Below are 18,641 nucleotides of genomic sequence, written 5' to 3' on the forward strand. Positions count from 1 at the left end.
TTTGACCTGAGTAAACCTCAACCACAAAGGAGGCTACAACGGGAACCATTATTCCAACAAAGATTCAGGTATAAGATTTAACAGTAAGATCAGTTTACCTGGAGAATTCACAAACCACAAACATAGAAGATTTAACATAGAGACTCTTTTATTGGTAAAAGGTATTTAAATGAATTGAATAAAACGGCTATAATACACAGTCAGACCACAAACAGAGAAACTTGTATAAGGAGAATAAAACCTGGAGCCTTTAATGATGAGTGTGTTTCTAAAATGCTCTACTCTGTCTTGAAGCCAAAAAGTGGCATCACTGCTTATTAGTTACCTCATGTTCGTTGCTGATGTTTAATTTCAGTTATTTTGACTATCTTACAATTAAGTGCATTTAGGTCCACCTACACTATAAGGAATTATCCTGTGCATCTTGTTGAAATGCACCATCTTCAGTCTAATTCTTGAACGAGAAGTTCTCTGTAGTTGTTCCACCATCTGTCTTCTGTCCACCCTCATTAATGTGCCTCTCTCCTCTATTTGTTGAATAGCAAGTGGCTCCACTAATAAAGAACTCCCACTTTATTTTCAAGCCTGTAATTACTGATCTAATTTTGCCTAATAATTGCTTCATGGCAATGACATGTATATTTACTCGTACCCTTGTACCCTCGTAGTGTGTGTTCTGTCTCATAGTGGAGCGCATTGACAACCAGAGGAATAATGCACACAGACTAGCCACTTTCATCAGCCTGCTTGTCTTTTGTGCCATTGCCTGCTGCCACATCAAAGCTGCAGCGGTGTTCCTCTCAGCTGGAGACATGAATACATGCATAAATGTGTGTATTTCTGGTTGTGTCTGCAAAAGGTGCATGTGCATGCAAATATGTGGGGAAAGTGCAGAGAGAGATTTTGTATCAGATTTAGCCTACACAACACATAAATTAGTTGTGTAGTCAACACTTTGCACAAACTGTGAGTCCAATTGATCGTGTGTCTGTGTGTGTGTGTCTGTGTGTCTGTGTGTGTGTGTGTACACTATAGTACTGTGGTTGCAAATTATTTGGTACTCTCACTCTAAACGGAGTGTACACTCAGGCTTGTGGTGTGCAGTGCTCAAGGGCATTTGTTTGTGCATGTGTCTGTCTGTGTGCGTGTGTGTACACGCGTGCATGCGCTATGATATATTGCTCATCCAAGCGGCGGCAGCACTCTGAAGTGCAGCGAGATTAGAAGGAACCCATTTCTTTGTTAATTTAAATGGGTTCATGCATCAGGCTTTGCGGGAGCCTGCCGATCAGAGCATTAAGGAATGGCGAACACTGCCCAAAGGTGTTTTTAATGGCACAGCAGGGTTTCAAATATAAAGAGGTTTAATTCCCCTGCATTTGAATAAACCCCTGGTTCTAGACCCAGGTTTTATGATTTTTGTGCATATCTGAGTAGAATAGGGAATTTCTTTTCTTTCTTTTTTTCATATCTCCCTGCATATCTTTGGATGTGCTGTCCATATAAGCTCAGCATTTACACCTACTCTTTACCTGTTGGTTGATTTATGCTTGATGTTTTAATTAGATTGATTGACAATTGATTTTAAATTAGTACCACTAAAAGATAATCCTGCATCATTTTGTTCATATTCTAGTTGGCGTATAGTACATTAAAATCATTGTCAAATTTGAGGAGATATATTGTATTATTTAGTAATCTGGAGAAGTTAATGATGATGAATTACTGGCAGTTATTTCAGTTCATTAGCTGGTGTATTTTAAAGATTGATATAAAAAAGGATATTTGAACACTGGATATTCAAAACAAAACGCTTTATGATACAATACGTTTTACTATGTATTCATCATTCATTCTAAATTCTATTATTACTTTACATTATTTTATGTAATACCATCAAAGCATACCTGTTTTATTTTTTTACTGATTTAAAAAGTAGAAAAATTTTACCAAAAAACTAGGAAGAGGAGTATTTTCTTTCTTTCTGCTATAGCTTACTGGGACAGAGCCAAAGAAAACACAACAAAGAGAATACAAATGATGTTAAATTAAGTGAATGAATGATAATAGAGTATTATTCACTAAGTTATTATTCAGTTGTTGCCATTGTTTCCTTAAGGACAGAGGTGAGTCTCTGAATGTTAAGAACTTTTCATATCAGCAGTCAAGGGTAGGTAAAGAACCCAGAGTAAGAGCAACAATCAGGGAGTGGATCAAGTAATGAGGTGAGGGGCTATAGAGGATCAGTCTGGCACAGCTGTTCTACGTGAGTCAGTTCATAGAACATCCATTGATGAGATGTAGCAACCCTGACAGACACAATCACAAACCCTGTAGCATTGTGTACTTCTTGATTAACTTAGGCAGATAATTTTCGAATGCAGAATTAACCAAAAGATCAAATGCCCACGTGAGTTTTTATCCATTTTGTCCTCCTTTATTAAGTCTTGTCAGTCAAAGAGGACATTTTTGTTTAGTTTTAATTTTAAGAGTTTTTTGCTCAATAAGTATGTCTGCCTCAGCAAGAAGACCTTAATTAGCTTTTTCAATGACAGGTGCAACTTGGTTCAGTCACATAGAGAATCTATTCAGCATGTCTCCATGAGCAACTTGAATTCTGATGTCCAAAAACTGCCTAGAATAATTACTATTTAATGTTAGTGGTTTAATTTGAACCCTTCCTTCATATGTTTGTAGTCCTGCCAATACTTAGATTGAACCTGTCCTTGTAATAGGTATCCAAGAGAAAAATAAGAAAAATATTTAAAATTTAGATTTCAAAGAGAATTTTGAAGAATGTACAGCTAAGATTCAAGATTGTAAGGTCAGGGCACCAAGTTATAATCACCCTAGAATAAAATATTTCTTTTTGTCTCAATGGTTTTCTTTCCTTTCACAGGATCCTCCAGTTCTTCCTGTCAGCCAGTTCAGTGAGAAATTTGTTCACTTCATCACTCAGTGGTAAGTCAATTGCTGCTACTTTTAATACAGTTTAGAGTTTTCCTTCATATTTAACATGGAAATGTGTCTTCAATTACATCATCTGTGTGTAGTGCATTTGTTTAGTGATTCTACTTGATACTAGATTCATATGTTGACGCAGTAAACCATCTGAGCCCCACAGAGCGAGACTGAAATTGGAAAAAACAAGCTGCATTTGACATAGATGAACCAAATGGTCATAGATTAATAAAAGGCATCATGGTATACAATTACATTTAAGTGCTTTAACTTGTGTATTAATGCTTTGTGGTGTTAATGGTTTTAGCTATGATGTTCAGTTCTGCTGATATTGAATAAAATGTGAATTATTTATCTAATGCAAAAGGACAAAGACATTGTTTACTCTGTGTTTGCCCCTGATTCATTAGCCTCCTGTAACCTTTACAGTTGCCCAGACATGTATGTATACACACCCAAACCACATCCAAATAGTATTTGTGCGAGTGTACTTACTAGCAGACAGGTGCCAGCTGTTGTTTACCCCCCCATACCTTCCTTATTTACTCAAGCAGGGCACCTCTCTCAGGACACACTGATTTACGGGTGCTGTGCCCTGTCTTGGTGCAGGGCTGGCACTGGCCTCTCCCTGGCTATTCTTAGAGGGTTATATGGCCCATTCATTGTGATACATAAACTAGTTTGTGCACTCATCCCTCAAAGTCCATTATGTAGGTCATTTTGTCAGACAGTGCACATATACATAAAATGGAGGACGCTAACAGAAACGCACACTGATGTCGTAACTCTATGAGTTTAGTGGTCTGATAATTAGGAAACATTAATTAAATTATTTTATTTTAAATGTAATGTGTTGATAAACTATAATTTCACCTGTGTGTATGAAGCCTTCTCTTTCAGTTCCGTGAAAGATTTAGTCTCAAGCCTCCTCTGAATACAAGATCCAAGAAAACTTTATTGTCTATTAATGCAGACAATAATGGAAATGTGTCTTTCACTGGTGCATAGATCACATAGAGATACAATACATTACTGTACATATAAGAACATCAAGCACACACATAAAGGACAACACAGTACACAAAGGGACAATGCAGTAGTAGTAAATCTCATGCAGTTAAAAAGTAATATTCATTAAAAAAGTGCTATTCGTTTATAAATGAAAATGATGCATTAGAAATGAAAGTAACAACAACAAGAGCTTACAAGCACTGCTTGAATATAAATTGCTTGTGTCTCTTTCTTTCAGTATGAGGCGGCAACCCAAAGAGAGACCTGCCCCTAATAACCTCATGGTAAGTTAAACCAAACCTTCAATTAAACAGACCTCACCCCTACAAAATAGAAGTTTTGAATAACTCTGCACAGAGGTTGATCATATTCATTAATTCCAATTCTGTTAGCATAGTTTTATAATCTCTGTAGCCTTTGGAATATAATTGTATTTTTTTTTCACAATGTTTGAGGTGATTTGGCTCAAGGACCCCTAAAGTTGGCATTGCTCTGCGGAAACAACAGTAATGAACTTTTCAATAGTAATGAAAGATGTCAGAGAGAGGTCACTGAGAAACCTTGAGGTAGGATTGAGACCTACTTCAGCAATAATTTGTTCAATTCACTGCATTGGACCCAGCCTGAATGAATTAGGCTTAGCAGCTGCCCAAGAGTCGATTAATTCTAGTTTATAAAAATTAAGTTTTAAAGCCTAATAAAAATTTGAGCATCGGACAAAAGGAAATTGTTTTTAAGTGTGTGCGTCTGCCTGTCTTTGTGCATGTACTGGTAAGAAAGTGTGCCAAACAACGTGTAGACATCCATTATTTTAATATCATGTCTCACCTGCAAACCGGAGACATAAAAAGACACTGTCAATGTTTCATGTCTTAAAAATTGTAACGCACTTTTACAATTTAATATAAATCACTGTTCCCTTTTGACCATTTATGTCATTTTTTTCTGCATTATACCTGCTGCTTCAGGATAAGTTCAATAGTTGAAAGCCTGGACACACTCTGATTCAAGGGAATGGGAAATTGTGTCTAAATAGTTGACTGAGACGGTATGTCCTCACTACAACTTACTTACTTACATAGCCTGAAAATCCATACATCCATTTGTAATATGTACTCTTCAGGATCAGGACTGTGATTTTAAAACCTTTCAGTTCAACAATTTATATGAATGTTAATACCACACACACAAATGAACATTCAAAGAATCAGAAGACTATATAAATATAAATCAGTTTAAATTGTTTTAATTGTCTAACCTAATCTTGAAGCCTATGCTCATTTACCAAACATACAGGGATCAAATAACTATTACAGTAAACTAAGGATGTCCAGATTAAGTTCTTTTGGTCCCAATCTCAATCCGAGTCCTCTAAAATTGAGTATCTGACAATCTGTTGTGCAGGAGAGCAGCTTTGCAGCACTAACCGGATGGGGTGGATAAAACACAGTAGAGAACAGTAACAAAAGCATCTGTGTTTGATTGGATTAACTTTAGCCAATGCTCATCAAAGTGGCCAAATCATCCCCAATACCAATCCTTCAGAGCAGCTTTCTAGAGAAAACTTGAATAAAATATATGAACAACACCATATGCCTCCCACTCGGTGTGGACTTGATGGGTTTCTCTGTTCTAGCATTAACACACAAGACTACAGCAGTTTGCACAAACCGCCTTTTAAGAGTTGCAACACACTCCAGTGTCTGTGTTAGCACCAAGGACAGCGACAGTTAGGTCCACAGAGAGACGAGGGTGGAAGGTTTGTGTTATGGGGACGGAGGGTCGTAGGGTGTAAATGCAGAGCTGCTAACAGATTTCATGTTCTCAGTCTCCCACCCAAAAAGGAAGACTAAAGGGAAATGTTGGTTCATTGGGAATTAGTGCTTCAGGCAAAAGTGGTTCCCTTGAGAACATGCACTGATTTTGGGAGAAGTTCAGCTTGTTTTGTGCCATTTTCACCTTTATTTGAACCCAACTTCCATTGTTTGTGATGAGTGACACCTTCTACTGCAAACAATATGTTTTCAAAGTGTATCTATATAATTGTTGGAGTGGAGAGAATGTTGTATTTAGTTTGATACAATAATCTGCCCATTTCCTTTGAGTTTTGCTGATCTCCCAGTCCACACACCTTGTTTGGCTGATTTTGTGTTCAGTCCATGAGGAAGAATAAGAATAGTTGACAACTGCTATAACAGCTTTTTCACTGTGCAGTTTCTTGTGACCTCCATGACACGTTGTCCCAACCAGAACTTGATTTCAACACAAAATTGCAAGGACAAGGATTACACTGAATATTTAGTTACCAGTATTTATCAGATGGCATTGGACCTTCACTAATAAATAGGCAGTTTATTCCCCCAAATATACAAACACAATTGATCCATTGAACTCTGAAAACCCAATTATCCAGTGCTTCACTACACTACTGTGTACATTATGGTATAATATCTCATGGTCTGTAAGAGCAATTGAACAATCAAGAATGTCTCCATGGGTTAACAGTACAAACTGTCAAGAAGATTGTTCTTGTGTGTCTGCACTTTTTGTTGGGAGTAGCCCACAAACTCAGGTAGAACAGAATAAGTAAAACATGTCTTACTTTCTGATACCTTCTTAAAGAGACAGTAGTTAAGCTATCTATTAAATTAAAATCTTAAAAGTTGAATAAATGACAAATAGGCCTGTTAAACCAGCCATCAAATAAAACAGTTTAAAAATAGGAAGAAAAAAACTGTGAAGGCACACTACTTATGAGTATCCTTGGATCTTGTTAGTAGTAACAGTCTAAAATACTTGAGGGATTTCATACAAAGATAATGAGTAGAGCCCATTCCTCATTTTGTTTTCTCTTAAAAGTTGACAATTATTTGTGATTCATTTCGTTACTGCTTAAAGGTGAGAGGAAAGGTGTTCCTTATCCAAACCGAGTGTCTATGGATAGAGGCAAATTGAGGCTGATTTATGATTTGTGATAGTAGGCTATGAATGAAATTGATTTGACTGGACCTGACTATTGGTCTTTTTGTGGTCCAAATAAAAACAAAGTATGACTGTTTGTTGTTCTAGCTGATGGTGGATTGGTTTAAACCTCAAGAATGAATTAAAAGCCCAAGATTCAGGACAATAATGATACTTTACATCTGAGTCTTTACCAGAACAAAGCAGGTTGAAACAGCTGGATAAATGAATGTTTCTGTCTTCAGTGATGCATGTGTGCAACATCCAGCACACAGACAATCTTAAAGAGCAAGAAAGCATTTCTGTTGCTTCATTTAACAAAAAGATCTCCTCTATAATTTTGTTCAATCACAAGGTCTTTACATCACTATATGTTGCTTCCTTTTCAACTATACACTTCTTTTTCCATCTCTGTTTTTTAAATGCTGCAGGTCATCATTGTTCACATGTCGGCATTTTCAGCACTGTTCCTGTCAGTGTTTCTGATTTCTCTCCCTCCTTCACATTCCTGCTCTGCCCCACTTCCCTCATATTCATTAACATTCTTGTGCTCTTTAAAAAAAAAACAGTTTCACACTCCTCTCTTTTGCTTTTTTTGACTCCCCCCTTTCCCTCCATCCCTTTTGTCTTTCCTTTACCTATATTTTAGTCCTCCTGTAGGCCTTTCATTTCCTCCTCTGCCTATGATGAACTGAGATATGAGGTCATGGATGCCTGCCTTTGTGGCACCAGCCTGCTGATTGTCTTTCTCTCCTGCTCCTCCTTTTTCTCTCTTTCCTTCCCACCTCTCACTCTTCTTTCCCCATTCCCCCATCCTCCTGAGTACATTAAAACTCTTTACCTATTCTATCTGTATGTTAATGCACCCAGCCACATCTCCCTCTTTCTCCTCTCTCTCTCTCTGCTGTACAGAAAGTGCCACCATTAGCTCTCAGTGTTTTATCTTTGCAACTCATTTCTCCTGGAAGTTAAATGCTAGAAATCACACAGAAGGTGTTTAGACACTGAGCAAATAATATTATAATAATATTTTATGACTATACAAACTCACCTAGTAGCTCTAGTTTGCTCATCAGCTTTTAGCATGTGGATTTTCTAATCACTGGTATTGCTTTTATTGACGTCATTATTGTAACTGTGATTTGATCCTATTAGACATTCTTTAAAGGGCTGCTATTTGTTTGTATGCCTGCTCTCGATGGGCTCTGTCCCTGAAGCTCGACACACTGTGTTTCAGCTACTTGAATTAGATGTTGTTTATGTTATTAAGATTTTATCCAATTTAATTTTATAGTCATTTTACCCAACTAAGGCTTTACAGTGGTGTGCTACAGCAGAAGATTTTTAATATCATTGAAAAGCGCTACCATGTTACCATGAACCTATGTTGAAACAGCCCCAAAAGGCATGTCAGGCAGTGTTGGTGACAGTATGATGGTCTAAACATGTTTATTGAAGCCAGTGTTAACAATAGAGACCTCAGGAATAATCACTTTTTTACGGCTTTAAATGAAAAAAACATTATAAATTTGATAATTTGACATGGTGTTAATTCATGAATTGCAAAATGATTGCTTGATTGTTGCTCTGAACACCTCACAAAAGCAGAATGCTGGTCCGTGCTCCCAGAATCAAACTGGCTTTCATACAATTTAATATCCTTTTTCTATTAAGTGTTTAACTGTAGCAGGAATTGAATTAAACCAAAAATTGTCCCCATGTCCTTTTCACCAAAGCCAGCTGCACAGATAATACAACAAATTAAAAGCAGTTTTCTAGCTTAGTAAAGCTGAATTGATTTTATTGATCGACACATATTAAGTGAGCCATCAAGCTCTTGGTTTTTATGATATTTAGTTTTTGGCTAAAGAAATGACCTGCTACTGTGTTACCACTGTGAAGTTAGTGATGTACAGTTTGTCAGTTTAATGAATTGTTTCTGCTGTGAGTTAGTAACTTGTACCACACCAGAAAACCTCAACACTTGAAATGGAGATGGAAATGTTGAGGTTATCTGAGCCCAGACATTTTACACCATGACTCATAATCTATTTGTCATTAGTTTATGGTTGATTGCTCCAGAAGAAATAACTAACTGACATCTGTCTGGCTGTATCAGGCTAAATACTTTTTCTATTAGTGAGAGATATTCCTCCTCTTCCTCTCTGATGTAAAGAATAACATGATGAGCCATCAGAGAGGAAAGTGAGTGTGTTTTTCTCTCCTTATACTACCAATGCATTTTTCATTGTGGACACCTTATCCTGTCATCATAAGCTAATGACGTTGGTCAGTTGAGGAGACTTTCCACTGGCCCGCTCCCAGGACGTTAGACAAGAAGGGTCATCACCAAATAGCTGCAGCTGAGGTTTCCTACTTTTGGTTCTAAACAGGCTCTCTCCCTGATCCTTTAATACAAGTCCAAGTCCACTTACTATGTGTGCTGCATGCAATGGCTCATTTAGGCTTTAGGACAAAAAAATTACATTTAGCTTTGTATTAGTTCATATGCATCACACAATATAAATGGTGCAGCATTATTTAGCATATTTATGCATGTGTTCATTTGTGTGGATGAGGGGAAGAAAAACAGGACTGATCATCCCACACAGTTATATTCTTTGATTGTGATTTGATGGACATTTCATCCCCCCACCCTTCATCGTCCCTCATTCCCTAGCCAGCAGCCTTCACACAGCCTTTTAGCACCCTTGTCAATGCAGCCCCCCTATTCTGCTTTACTATTCATAGGCAGACATACACACAGAGACAAATTTTCTAGCCCCCTTTCAACCCCAGACACACCAGATGAGCCCCTCGGTTTTTCACAAAGGAGCCCCTCCTGTCTCTGACCGTCCCTAAATCTAGTTACAAACTAACACGCATATGCTCACACAGACATGCACATAACACACACACACACACACACACACAGATGGGAAGCTTGGTATCATCAAGTTTTGACCACTTCAACAAAAGTATCAAACACTGTTGTAAACTATGGCTATTAATTGGATGTTATATTCATACATTCATTCCAATTTAATGATATAAGACAATATATATATTTGTCCACAATCACAATAGCCTGAATGCGTCTGATACACCAATAAACTGCTAGATTTTAAATGCAGTTCTACAGGATTTCGTCATGTGCTTTTCCATCTTTCTATTGTCTTGTTTTTGTTTGTTTGTCAGTTTAGTTTTTTGGGTCAAACTACTGCATAATCCAATTAAAAGGACTTAAAGGATAGGTGTGTAATGTTTCATGTCTTAAATCAACAGCCAGGTGTCCATATGAACACAGAAAGCTGTAATTATTCCTCCTGTTTATACTGACCGTTAAAAGATCCCCTTCAAATGTGCCTTTAAATGTAAGTGATGGAGGCTAAAATCCTCACACAAATAAAAGTTGATCTGAAGCTTATATGAGGCTTCAGCAGTCTGTGTCATATTAAGTGGATATCTGCCACATTTACAGTCTTTTTAACATCAAATTCCCTCGTGTTTCCCTGTTGAGCTGCGATGGAAGCATAGTAATGAAAAAAGACTTTGAAAGATATCTACTTACTACTATCTACTACATACTTTACACAGTATGTTTAGTTTTTTGATAATGATTCATGTGTGTGCTGTCTTTTATGAAGTTTAATTATGATGTTCATCATGTAACTTGATCCTAACTTTGTGAACTTTAGTATCTGAGGATTAGCTGCCTTTATGTTTACATCGCTACACGTGCTAAAAGGATTTTCACCTGCATGTTTACATATCATTGCACTTCTTCAGGGTTCTTCGTGCCAAAACCACTGATGTCACCTCCTCCCTAAACTTTCCTGTCAGCACCTCTGCTTGCAAATGTTTTCACATTTCACCCTTGGGTCTTTATTGACATGAAGCCCATTCACACATTGTGGTACACTACAGTATGGCCCTGCTGCACATCTGTCATGTTATTTTGAATAATAGCTGAAGTCGAAATTACAATCAAATTGGTGTTTAGACCTTGTACTTTTTTCTCTTTTTTTTAACATAAAAATCCGTATCGATTGTATGATTGTCTTGCCTTGTGAATTTTCTTGTCTTTTTTGACATGAAAATTAAATTAGACATCAGTGAATACAGTTGGACAGACAGCATTGTATTGGTTTCTCTAAAAATAGGCTATCAGGAGCGCCAGGAGAAATTCTGGTGGGCCTGTCGCTATGTGGGCCACTTGATCAGTCCATTATTAGCCCAGGCTGGTCTGTATAAAAAAGTCCAGGGCCATTTTTTTTGTCCCAGTCCAACCCTGTTTTCTCCCAGTACACAATGACCAAATACAGAAAAGCTATAGTCATGTCACTCTGCTAATTGCCAGCCACTTAGTTTGAGCTGTGAGCTTCAGCAGGATCAAAACACTTGTGGATGTTCACTCTCTCCTTCCTACAGTCCACGTCTCGCCATGCTTGAGATCAGCTAGTAGGATTTATTAGTTCAGAAACATGATATGATCTCCAAGCACATGACAGCCAGGAAACACTCACTTTTGTATACTTGGTTGGAGACTAAACTAGGCCATGAAGGCCATCAATGATGCTCTTGCACATTTTACTCTCCTTTTTTTATACCTTTTTCCATTTCAGTGGCTAACATTTAGAGTTCTGGCCCATTTATTGGTGAATATCTGGAGAGAAAAAGCCCTCTTTTACTAAGTAGACATTTTTGAAAGCAGCAGATAGTTTTGAAAGCAGCGTTAGCTGCTTGGATCATTAAGTTTAGGGGGGAAACAGCATTGTAACCCTGCTCAGAGAAGTTTGCCTCTATTCCCTGTGAAGGAAGATTGGCCAAAGTGCTACTACTGATACTTTTCACCCTTTAAACACACACTAACCAGTGCCAACCAGTTTCCAGAGGGAGCTTGTGATTAGCATGTAAATCTGTAAAGACCTAGTTATTCTATCTACCTCCTCACCCTTTCCTCTGTATCACACACACACACACACACCGACACACACACCATGTTTCCTCTAACACTATTCTAATGAGGTGATGACCAGTCTCTTGTTATAATTGCCTCAAACTCGTTTTAATTTCTTCTGAGCGTATTAATCATACATAGAGTTATTTAAAACTGCATAAATTAATCTTAGATTAAACAGACCCTTCAAAGGCTTCAAACAATTAAAGAGTTAGGTAGAATTTCCCCTGGGTTTAAGCCATTTCTATTTCAGCAGCACAGTTGCAGGTGATTATCCCGTTTTGATGTGGCCAGACGGTGATTAATGTTACTTTTAAATGAGTCCTTCCCCCATCTCACCTCTGTCCACACTTGGCTACAGCAGGAAGTCAGAACACCTTCAATGACCTAACTAAGGAGTAGTTATTCACTTTGTATTTATAACTCTTTCCTTACAGTCTCCATATTCAATTTAAGTAGCAGGTAATGTAATTATTAGATTATGTGTGTGCGCGTGTGTGTACTTTAATTACTCATGTTGTGGGGACAGTGATCTGTTTACACGGTCACACAGTGGAGACTCAATTGCCTCCCTTTTGGGGGCAAAAAGCAAATCCCTATCATGTAAATAATTAAATTGTAGGGTTAAGTCACCAGAAAGTTATTATAAGCCAATGTTATGTATTTTAAAGTGATGGGAAGTTGAGATTCAAAGTCCATTCTTTAGCTTGGAATCAGTAGTTAAAAAAACAATCTCATCAAAAGCTACATTTACTTGTTTCAGTTTCTTGTTAAACTGGTGTCTCTCCTGTTGACTCTCTGTACTGTATGTCTCTCTATGTCTCTTTTCTCACCTTCTTTATCTCTCTCAATTTTTTACATAATTCACAAACCTACTTTCAATCAGGTGGCAGTACTTACTGTATTGAGTTGAAGGATAAATAGAAAGAGTAAAAGAAAGATCAGGCCTGAACAGCAGCTTCAGGTGAAAGATAGAAGTGTTTGGCTTATGTTAATATTGTTTCTACAGCGTCTCGACTTGTGTGATTGTGTGATTAAAGTGTGGTGTGCAAAGCCGAAGCCACGCATCTTCATCCAGGTCAAATTCCAGCAGACTTCAGCGGCCTGTCAGGGTTAATTTCTAGAGCAGAGGTGGAGCGCTGGATTTTAAGAACATCACTCAGGACTTCCTCCTTTATTTCTGTATCAGTCCCTCTCTACTGAGGCAAGGAAGAATGATTGATGAGATGAGTATTCAGCACATCGGGGCACCCAGAAGCGTCCACTCCACCCGTGTCACACTGACACATTCACACACACACACACACACACACACATCACTGATATGAGAGTAATTAACCTCAGACTGTGTTAACCCCAGCTGCCCATTAGAAGGACAACAGGATTGATGGGGTTCCCCCCAGTCCTTCACAACTCTCTATAGTTTGTGCAGGATTAGCACACAGTGGAATGTGTGTCCATTTTTCTTCAAAAATATAAAACTACAGACTGAACATGTAGTGTTTGTAGTAGTTAAAGAAAGAATTGGCGTCATACATAAGTCTGATAAGTCATTTGATTTTTGGCAGATTTCAACTTAGAATTGCGGTGCTACAAACTTATAAAATACTCCTTTTAACTTTATCATGTCGTATGTATCCGTCATGTGATGATTTAGTTTCTTGAATTGAACATTTTTCCAGTCTAAATGCAAAAGGACGAGGGCGACACAAGCAGGAAAAAGTGGGGTGTCACTGTCAGCCTGTCCTACTTTGTTTCTAATCTTACATTGTCTGCACCAGTTTGGGTGTTGCTGGAGGGGCTTTAACATTAACAACACAACTGACAACAACACGACTCACCTTGAAATCACTTTTACACGTCAAATCTGAGTCAAACTATTTACAGTATGTGGCTGTTATAGAGGGACATTAATGATATTCTGGAAGCTTTGCATATTGACATGTTCTTATTACTCTCTAAGTCTTCATTTGTGTTTATTGTATCCTGAATCGAAGTACAGCATCTCAGTAAAACACTGATCTCTTCGTCTTAAGGCAGTATACTTCATATAGATCGTGTCAGATGGCAGAACAGTGTCTGAAAGCCGCTCCTCCCACACCTTTTAAATGTCAATTTCTAGAAATTTCCAAAACAGACAATCCAGCAATGGCTAATTGTGCACAGGTGATGAGAAAGTGTACAGAATTTCTCTCCTTTTTCACATAGCTAACATCCACTTTTGTCACTTTCTGTATGTATAAGTGAGCCCAACACCATGAGGACCCTCGAGCACAAACTGACAGAAGGTGTGCGCCATTAATCCACATTGAAACGATTTTATCACATCTCACCTCTCGAGTGCATCCATTTCACACAGCTGTAACAATCTAGTCCATTTCAACCCCACCACAGCCTTTAGTCCGAGACAGTCTGCTATTAACCAACGGTGCAATGGTAACAGTCTCTTGTTGTTGTTGTTATGAGCAGATATCGTTAAAATCAGTGTTGACAAGTTCATTTGGACCGACCAACCACTATATTAACTAATTGGCCATCGAGACACCACAAATAAAAATCATGGTCAGCTTCAGTTGACTTGTCTCATTTACAACCTCCTCCCCCTCTCCCCTTTGATCCCCGTGTGACCTCTGTGACCTCGTGCTGAGGTCTGTAGCGTCTCCCAGATGAGGCTGGTGATTGGGACTGTTGTCATTGAGATATCACATGTGACATCTCTGTTTCAATCCTGCAGCGCTAACAAGTGAACGCTGAAGTATTTAATGAACGTGATGAGCCACCAATCAACAGAGAGCGTGTCGTATCTGAGCTCAATTACTGACACCACTGATGGAAATCAAACAGATACTCTGATATATACCTCCAGAATTAAACTGTATCATTGTGCAAAATGTGAAGATGAGTTATCATCACAATCAAAAGCATTCAGTCACGCCTTTTCTTTTTTTTTAGGGGATTGACCAAAAGTTTTCTTTGTGTTATTGTTGATGGTTTTTATGACCAAACTCATTTTACAGCCTGTTATGACTCACGTAGATCAATAAACTCCAAACACATTTCTTTAAAATGTCCTGACAAGCCATCGCAGAAACATTTTGCATATAAAGCCAAATCTGTTGGGCTTTAATATTTAAGAGTGTTTAATGACGTTCCTCTTTAATTTATTTGTATTTTATTATTATTCCTTTACTAATGATTTAGAATAATTATACAAGTAAAACTAAACAACGCACTTCACATAAAGCTGTTGAAATGTTTGCAGCTTCAATCTGCTTATAATAAAACTGATCATAAAAAAGTATCGCACTATGGTTATAAACCATTTTTAATAGCTGTTACAATATCATTTTCTCCCTTTTATGAGCAAGATCATTATTTGTGTTGACTGTTTATGGATGGAGAAAGATTAGTGCCAACAGTTTGTATTCAAAGCAGAATTATGAGATATTAAAGCACCTAACTCAGAAGCAGCTGATGTAATAAATAAATGTAAAAATCAGTTATTCAATACAATTTTGAATTTGTTTTTGGAAATACAAATTCTGGCTTTGTTATATATCTCTCTGTGGCCCGAGAAAAATTGCCAGATTCATCGATTATGGAAAAAAGTTGATAGCTGCAGCCATAAAACTTCTAACTGATCAAATGTTTCCTTAATTGAAACCTCTTCTTCTCTCTTGTTTTTTAGGATCACTCCTTCATCATACAGTATAATGATGGAAATGCAGAGGTCGTGTCGATGTGGGTTTGTCGCTGTTTGGAGGAGAGACGAGCGCAGCAGGCTCAGGGACGCGTCTGATGTCCTCCTGCTTGTCCGCCCTAAGATGGGCGAGGATGTTTGGCCACGAACCTTGAATACTTAACGAGGGCTTCAGGGTCAAGTACGTCAATATGCACTGTACAAAGGACTTCACGTACATGGACAAAAAAAAACTAGATGTTTAAGACTTCATGTGAGTAATTCTTCATTTAACAGCAAGAATGTGCCGTGAAAATGAAGAGCTCACATCCTTTGAACCGAATATTAATCTCTGCATTCAAAAAGTCCGGAGAGCAAATTTTTTCCAGTGTGGGGCTCCATCCGCGGCTTCGTCCCCCACATTTTTCGGGAGCATACAGAAATGCAGTGAGCATCCCGAGCTCATGAAGAGAGGTAAATGGACCCAGTTTAAAGGATCAGTGAGGATAAATGACTTCACAGTTTAAGACTTCAATATGCTGACAGAGTTGTGCTCTGTTTCTGGGATGGTATCTCAAATAACCGTCTTGTGCTTTACTGTTGACAGCCCTCTAGTGAATGTTAAGGTTTTTGCCTGTGAGTAACTGCCCATGTGTGTGCCTGTTTTACCAGTGGTATAATTTATTACCTCAGCAAACTTAGGTTGTCATTGTAGTAGCAAGGCTTCCCCCAAAAACGTACCTATTTTCAATGCCTGGACTAGAATATTAGTCTCCCAGTGATTCCCAAACCTTGTGAGTTTAGAGAATGAATGGATTCAAAGCTCTCTCTCTTTTTGTCTAAAGGAGTGTAAAGTGAACAGCAAGCCCACAGTATGAGTGAGTCCGAAGGAGCACTGCAGTGTTAGTGGAATGAAATATTGACAGCCATCTTTTTTTGATTCACAATGTTACCGTCATTGACACTGACCGGGAGGAACCAGGGGTTTTCTTTTCGTTTAAACCATTTTTTAGTCAGTTGCACATCTGTTCCTGTCCCTTTTTCGCAGAAATGCCTGATGTTAAATGCCACTGAATCAACAATTCCATACCCAGATCTCCGCTTCCACTCTTTAGCTTTTAGTTTTTCTTAGAAACCATTAAGAGTAACAGACGGTTGGTAATATAAAGAGATCACAACTCTTCTTCCCCTAACAAAGAGACACTTTTTTCATTTTAAATACTTGTTTTATCCTTACTTTAGTAAGATTAATCATGGACTGTACAGAAATAATGATATTGTATTATATTGCCTAATGAGATCAGTTGATAATCTGTAAAGGGAGTACATTAATGCAGTGCACTTAACACCAAAGACCACTGACGAGCCAAATGGTGAATTATATCTTGTGACTGGGGCAAAATGTGATGGATTAAGTGACGATGAATGCTTTGACGAGGTCTTTATGTGCAGCTGAAGGAATGTGTAGCACTCAAGTGCAATTAAATGTCATTTCTTCCACAAAGGCAAAGTAAAAGCAGCCTCAGATAAAGAGCACCGATTTCTTTAACAAGCGACATGTAGTTTCTTCAGCACCTTGTTTAGATGTGCTTTTGTCTTCTTTAATGATGAGGAGACACACATATTGTCTTGGACTATAATTCAAATCTGAGAAAACATTTGTTTGTAGCGGTTATACATTGCGCCAGCGTTACCTTTGTAATTTAGGAACTCTACATCAAAATGTGTCATATATTAATCAAACCTAATGTGAGACCCTTTTTGATTTTTTTAGCATTGTATGTTAAGTTTCTGCCACTTGAGGTAACATTTACTCTCCTGTGTAAGTTACCTTGTCCTGACAGGAAATGGAGGAAAAACCCAAGCTGTGTCCCAACTCCATACTCCATACTAAATCTAAGAGGACTTGTAACATGTTCGAAAATCATTATTTCTATATTCATCATCTGAGAATTGACTAAATTTGATTTAAGTAAGTATTTGCTTATTATTTTTATTTTTGTGGTGTTGATGAACATGACAAAGTGAAGATGGTGCAGCAGCTCCAGATCAAAAGGTCTTAGTTATAGATTGACTTAATATTCTCCTCCAGAGCTTTCATGCTCAACTTGTGTTCTTCCAGTTTAACTGTCTGTTTTCCAGCTTTGCACATGTTTCATGTTAGTGCAAAATTATAAAGTGCAATCATTTCTTGAATAATATAAAGAATGAAAATATGCAGTGTAATGATATATCAATTGGGTATGTGAGATGGAGTCGGGACACAGCACCACTGTGTGCTGGTAGCCACTTCTTATTACATTATTGCATGATTGATCCAGTCAAACAGATTATGATTTAGAGGAGAAACTTTTCATAGTGTCCTCTGCTTGTTGTGTTCAGAACTCGAAAGATGATAATAACAATTAGATTTTTCATATGTACTGCCTTACAAAGATGATTTCTTAGTAAATGTTATATGTGATCGATATTATATATGACAGATATAATCATAAACTGTTAAATTGACCTTCAAATGGAATCCCTTTCCATGTCCAGTCCTCTACTATTGCTCATAAAGTTGTCTGTAGTTTTATTTAGTATTTCACTCTGTTACAGCAGCCCTGGTACAGTTTATGAGCTGAATCATACCACATAATGTTTGTGTTTGTTAATGAAAGTGAAGTAAACAGTTTTTTTATGAGTGTACACAACCAGCAGAGGCACAATGTGTCATAATCCCTCCCATGTTGACAAAGTTCATGTGTGCCATGATTTGCCTCTAAAAGCTGAAGTGAGGCACAGCCTTTTCTATTTAATGTTGATGAATATGCTTTTACCTTCACTTTGGGAAGCGTGTTAGTGCAAGACGCCACAATGAGAAGTAGAAAGATTTTTAATATAATCCAGTAACATGGTTCACCAACATAAAATATCTACTCTGTTATTCCACATATTGTTTATATTTATGTGTCATTTTGGATCATAGAGATTTAACCATCATTTTAAAATACCTGTAAGACATGATCTTACATTAAGTTGGCCTTAGATGTAACAACGAATACTTTGCTAGCCAGTTACGACTCTGCA

General features: G+C 37.7%; 1 protein-coding gene across 2 annotated transcripts in view; it reads left to right on the forward strand.

Annotated features, from left to right (window-relative positions):
* map2k5 (mitogen-activated protein kinase kinase 5) overlaps nt 1-17,395 on the forward strand; it is a 55,967-nt gene extending 38,572 nt beyond the window's left edge. For both annotated transcript variants that reach the window (XM_053316112.1, XM_053316120.1), the window contains 3 exons: nt 2,900-2,961; nt 4,211-4,256; nt 15,582-17,395. In XM_053316112.1, the coding sequence (XP_053172087.1) occupies nt 2,900-2,961; nt 4,211-4,256; nt 15,582-15,692 (219 nt within the window). In that variant the 3' untranslated portion in view covers nt 15,693-17,395. The remainder of the gene's footprint in view (nt 1-2,899; nt 2,962-4,210; nt 4,257-15,581) is intronic.
* Nucleotides 17,396-18,641: the final 1,246 nt, after the last annotated feature.

The sequence above is a fragment of the Scomber japonicus genome, chromosome 1 (genome assembly GCF_027409825.1).
Source record: "Scomber japonicus isolate fScoJap1 chromosome 1, fScoJap1.pri, whole genome shotgun sequence".
NCBI classification, from domain to species: domain Eukaryota; kingdom Metazoa; phylum Chordata; class Actinopteri; order Scombriformes; family Scombridae; genus Scomber; species Scomber japonicus.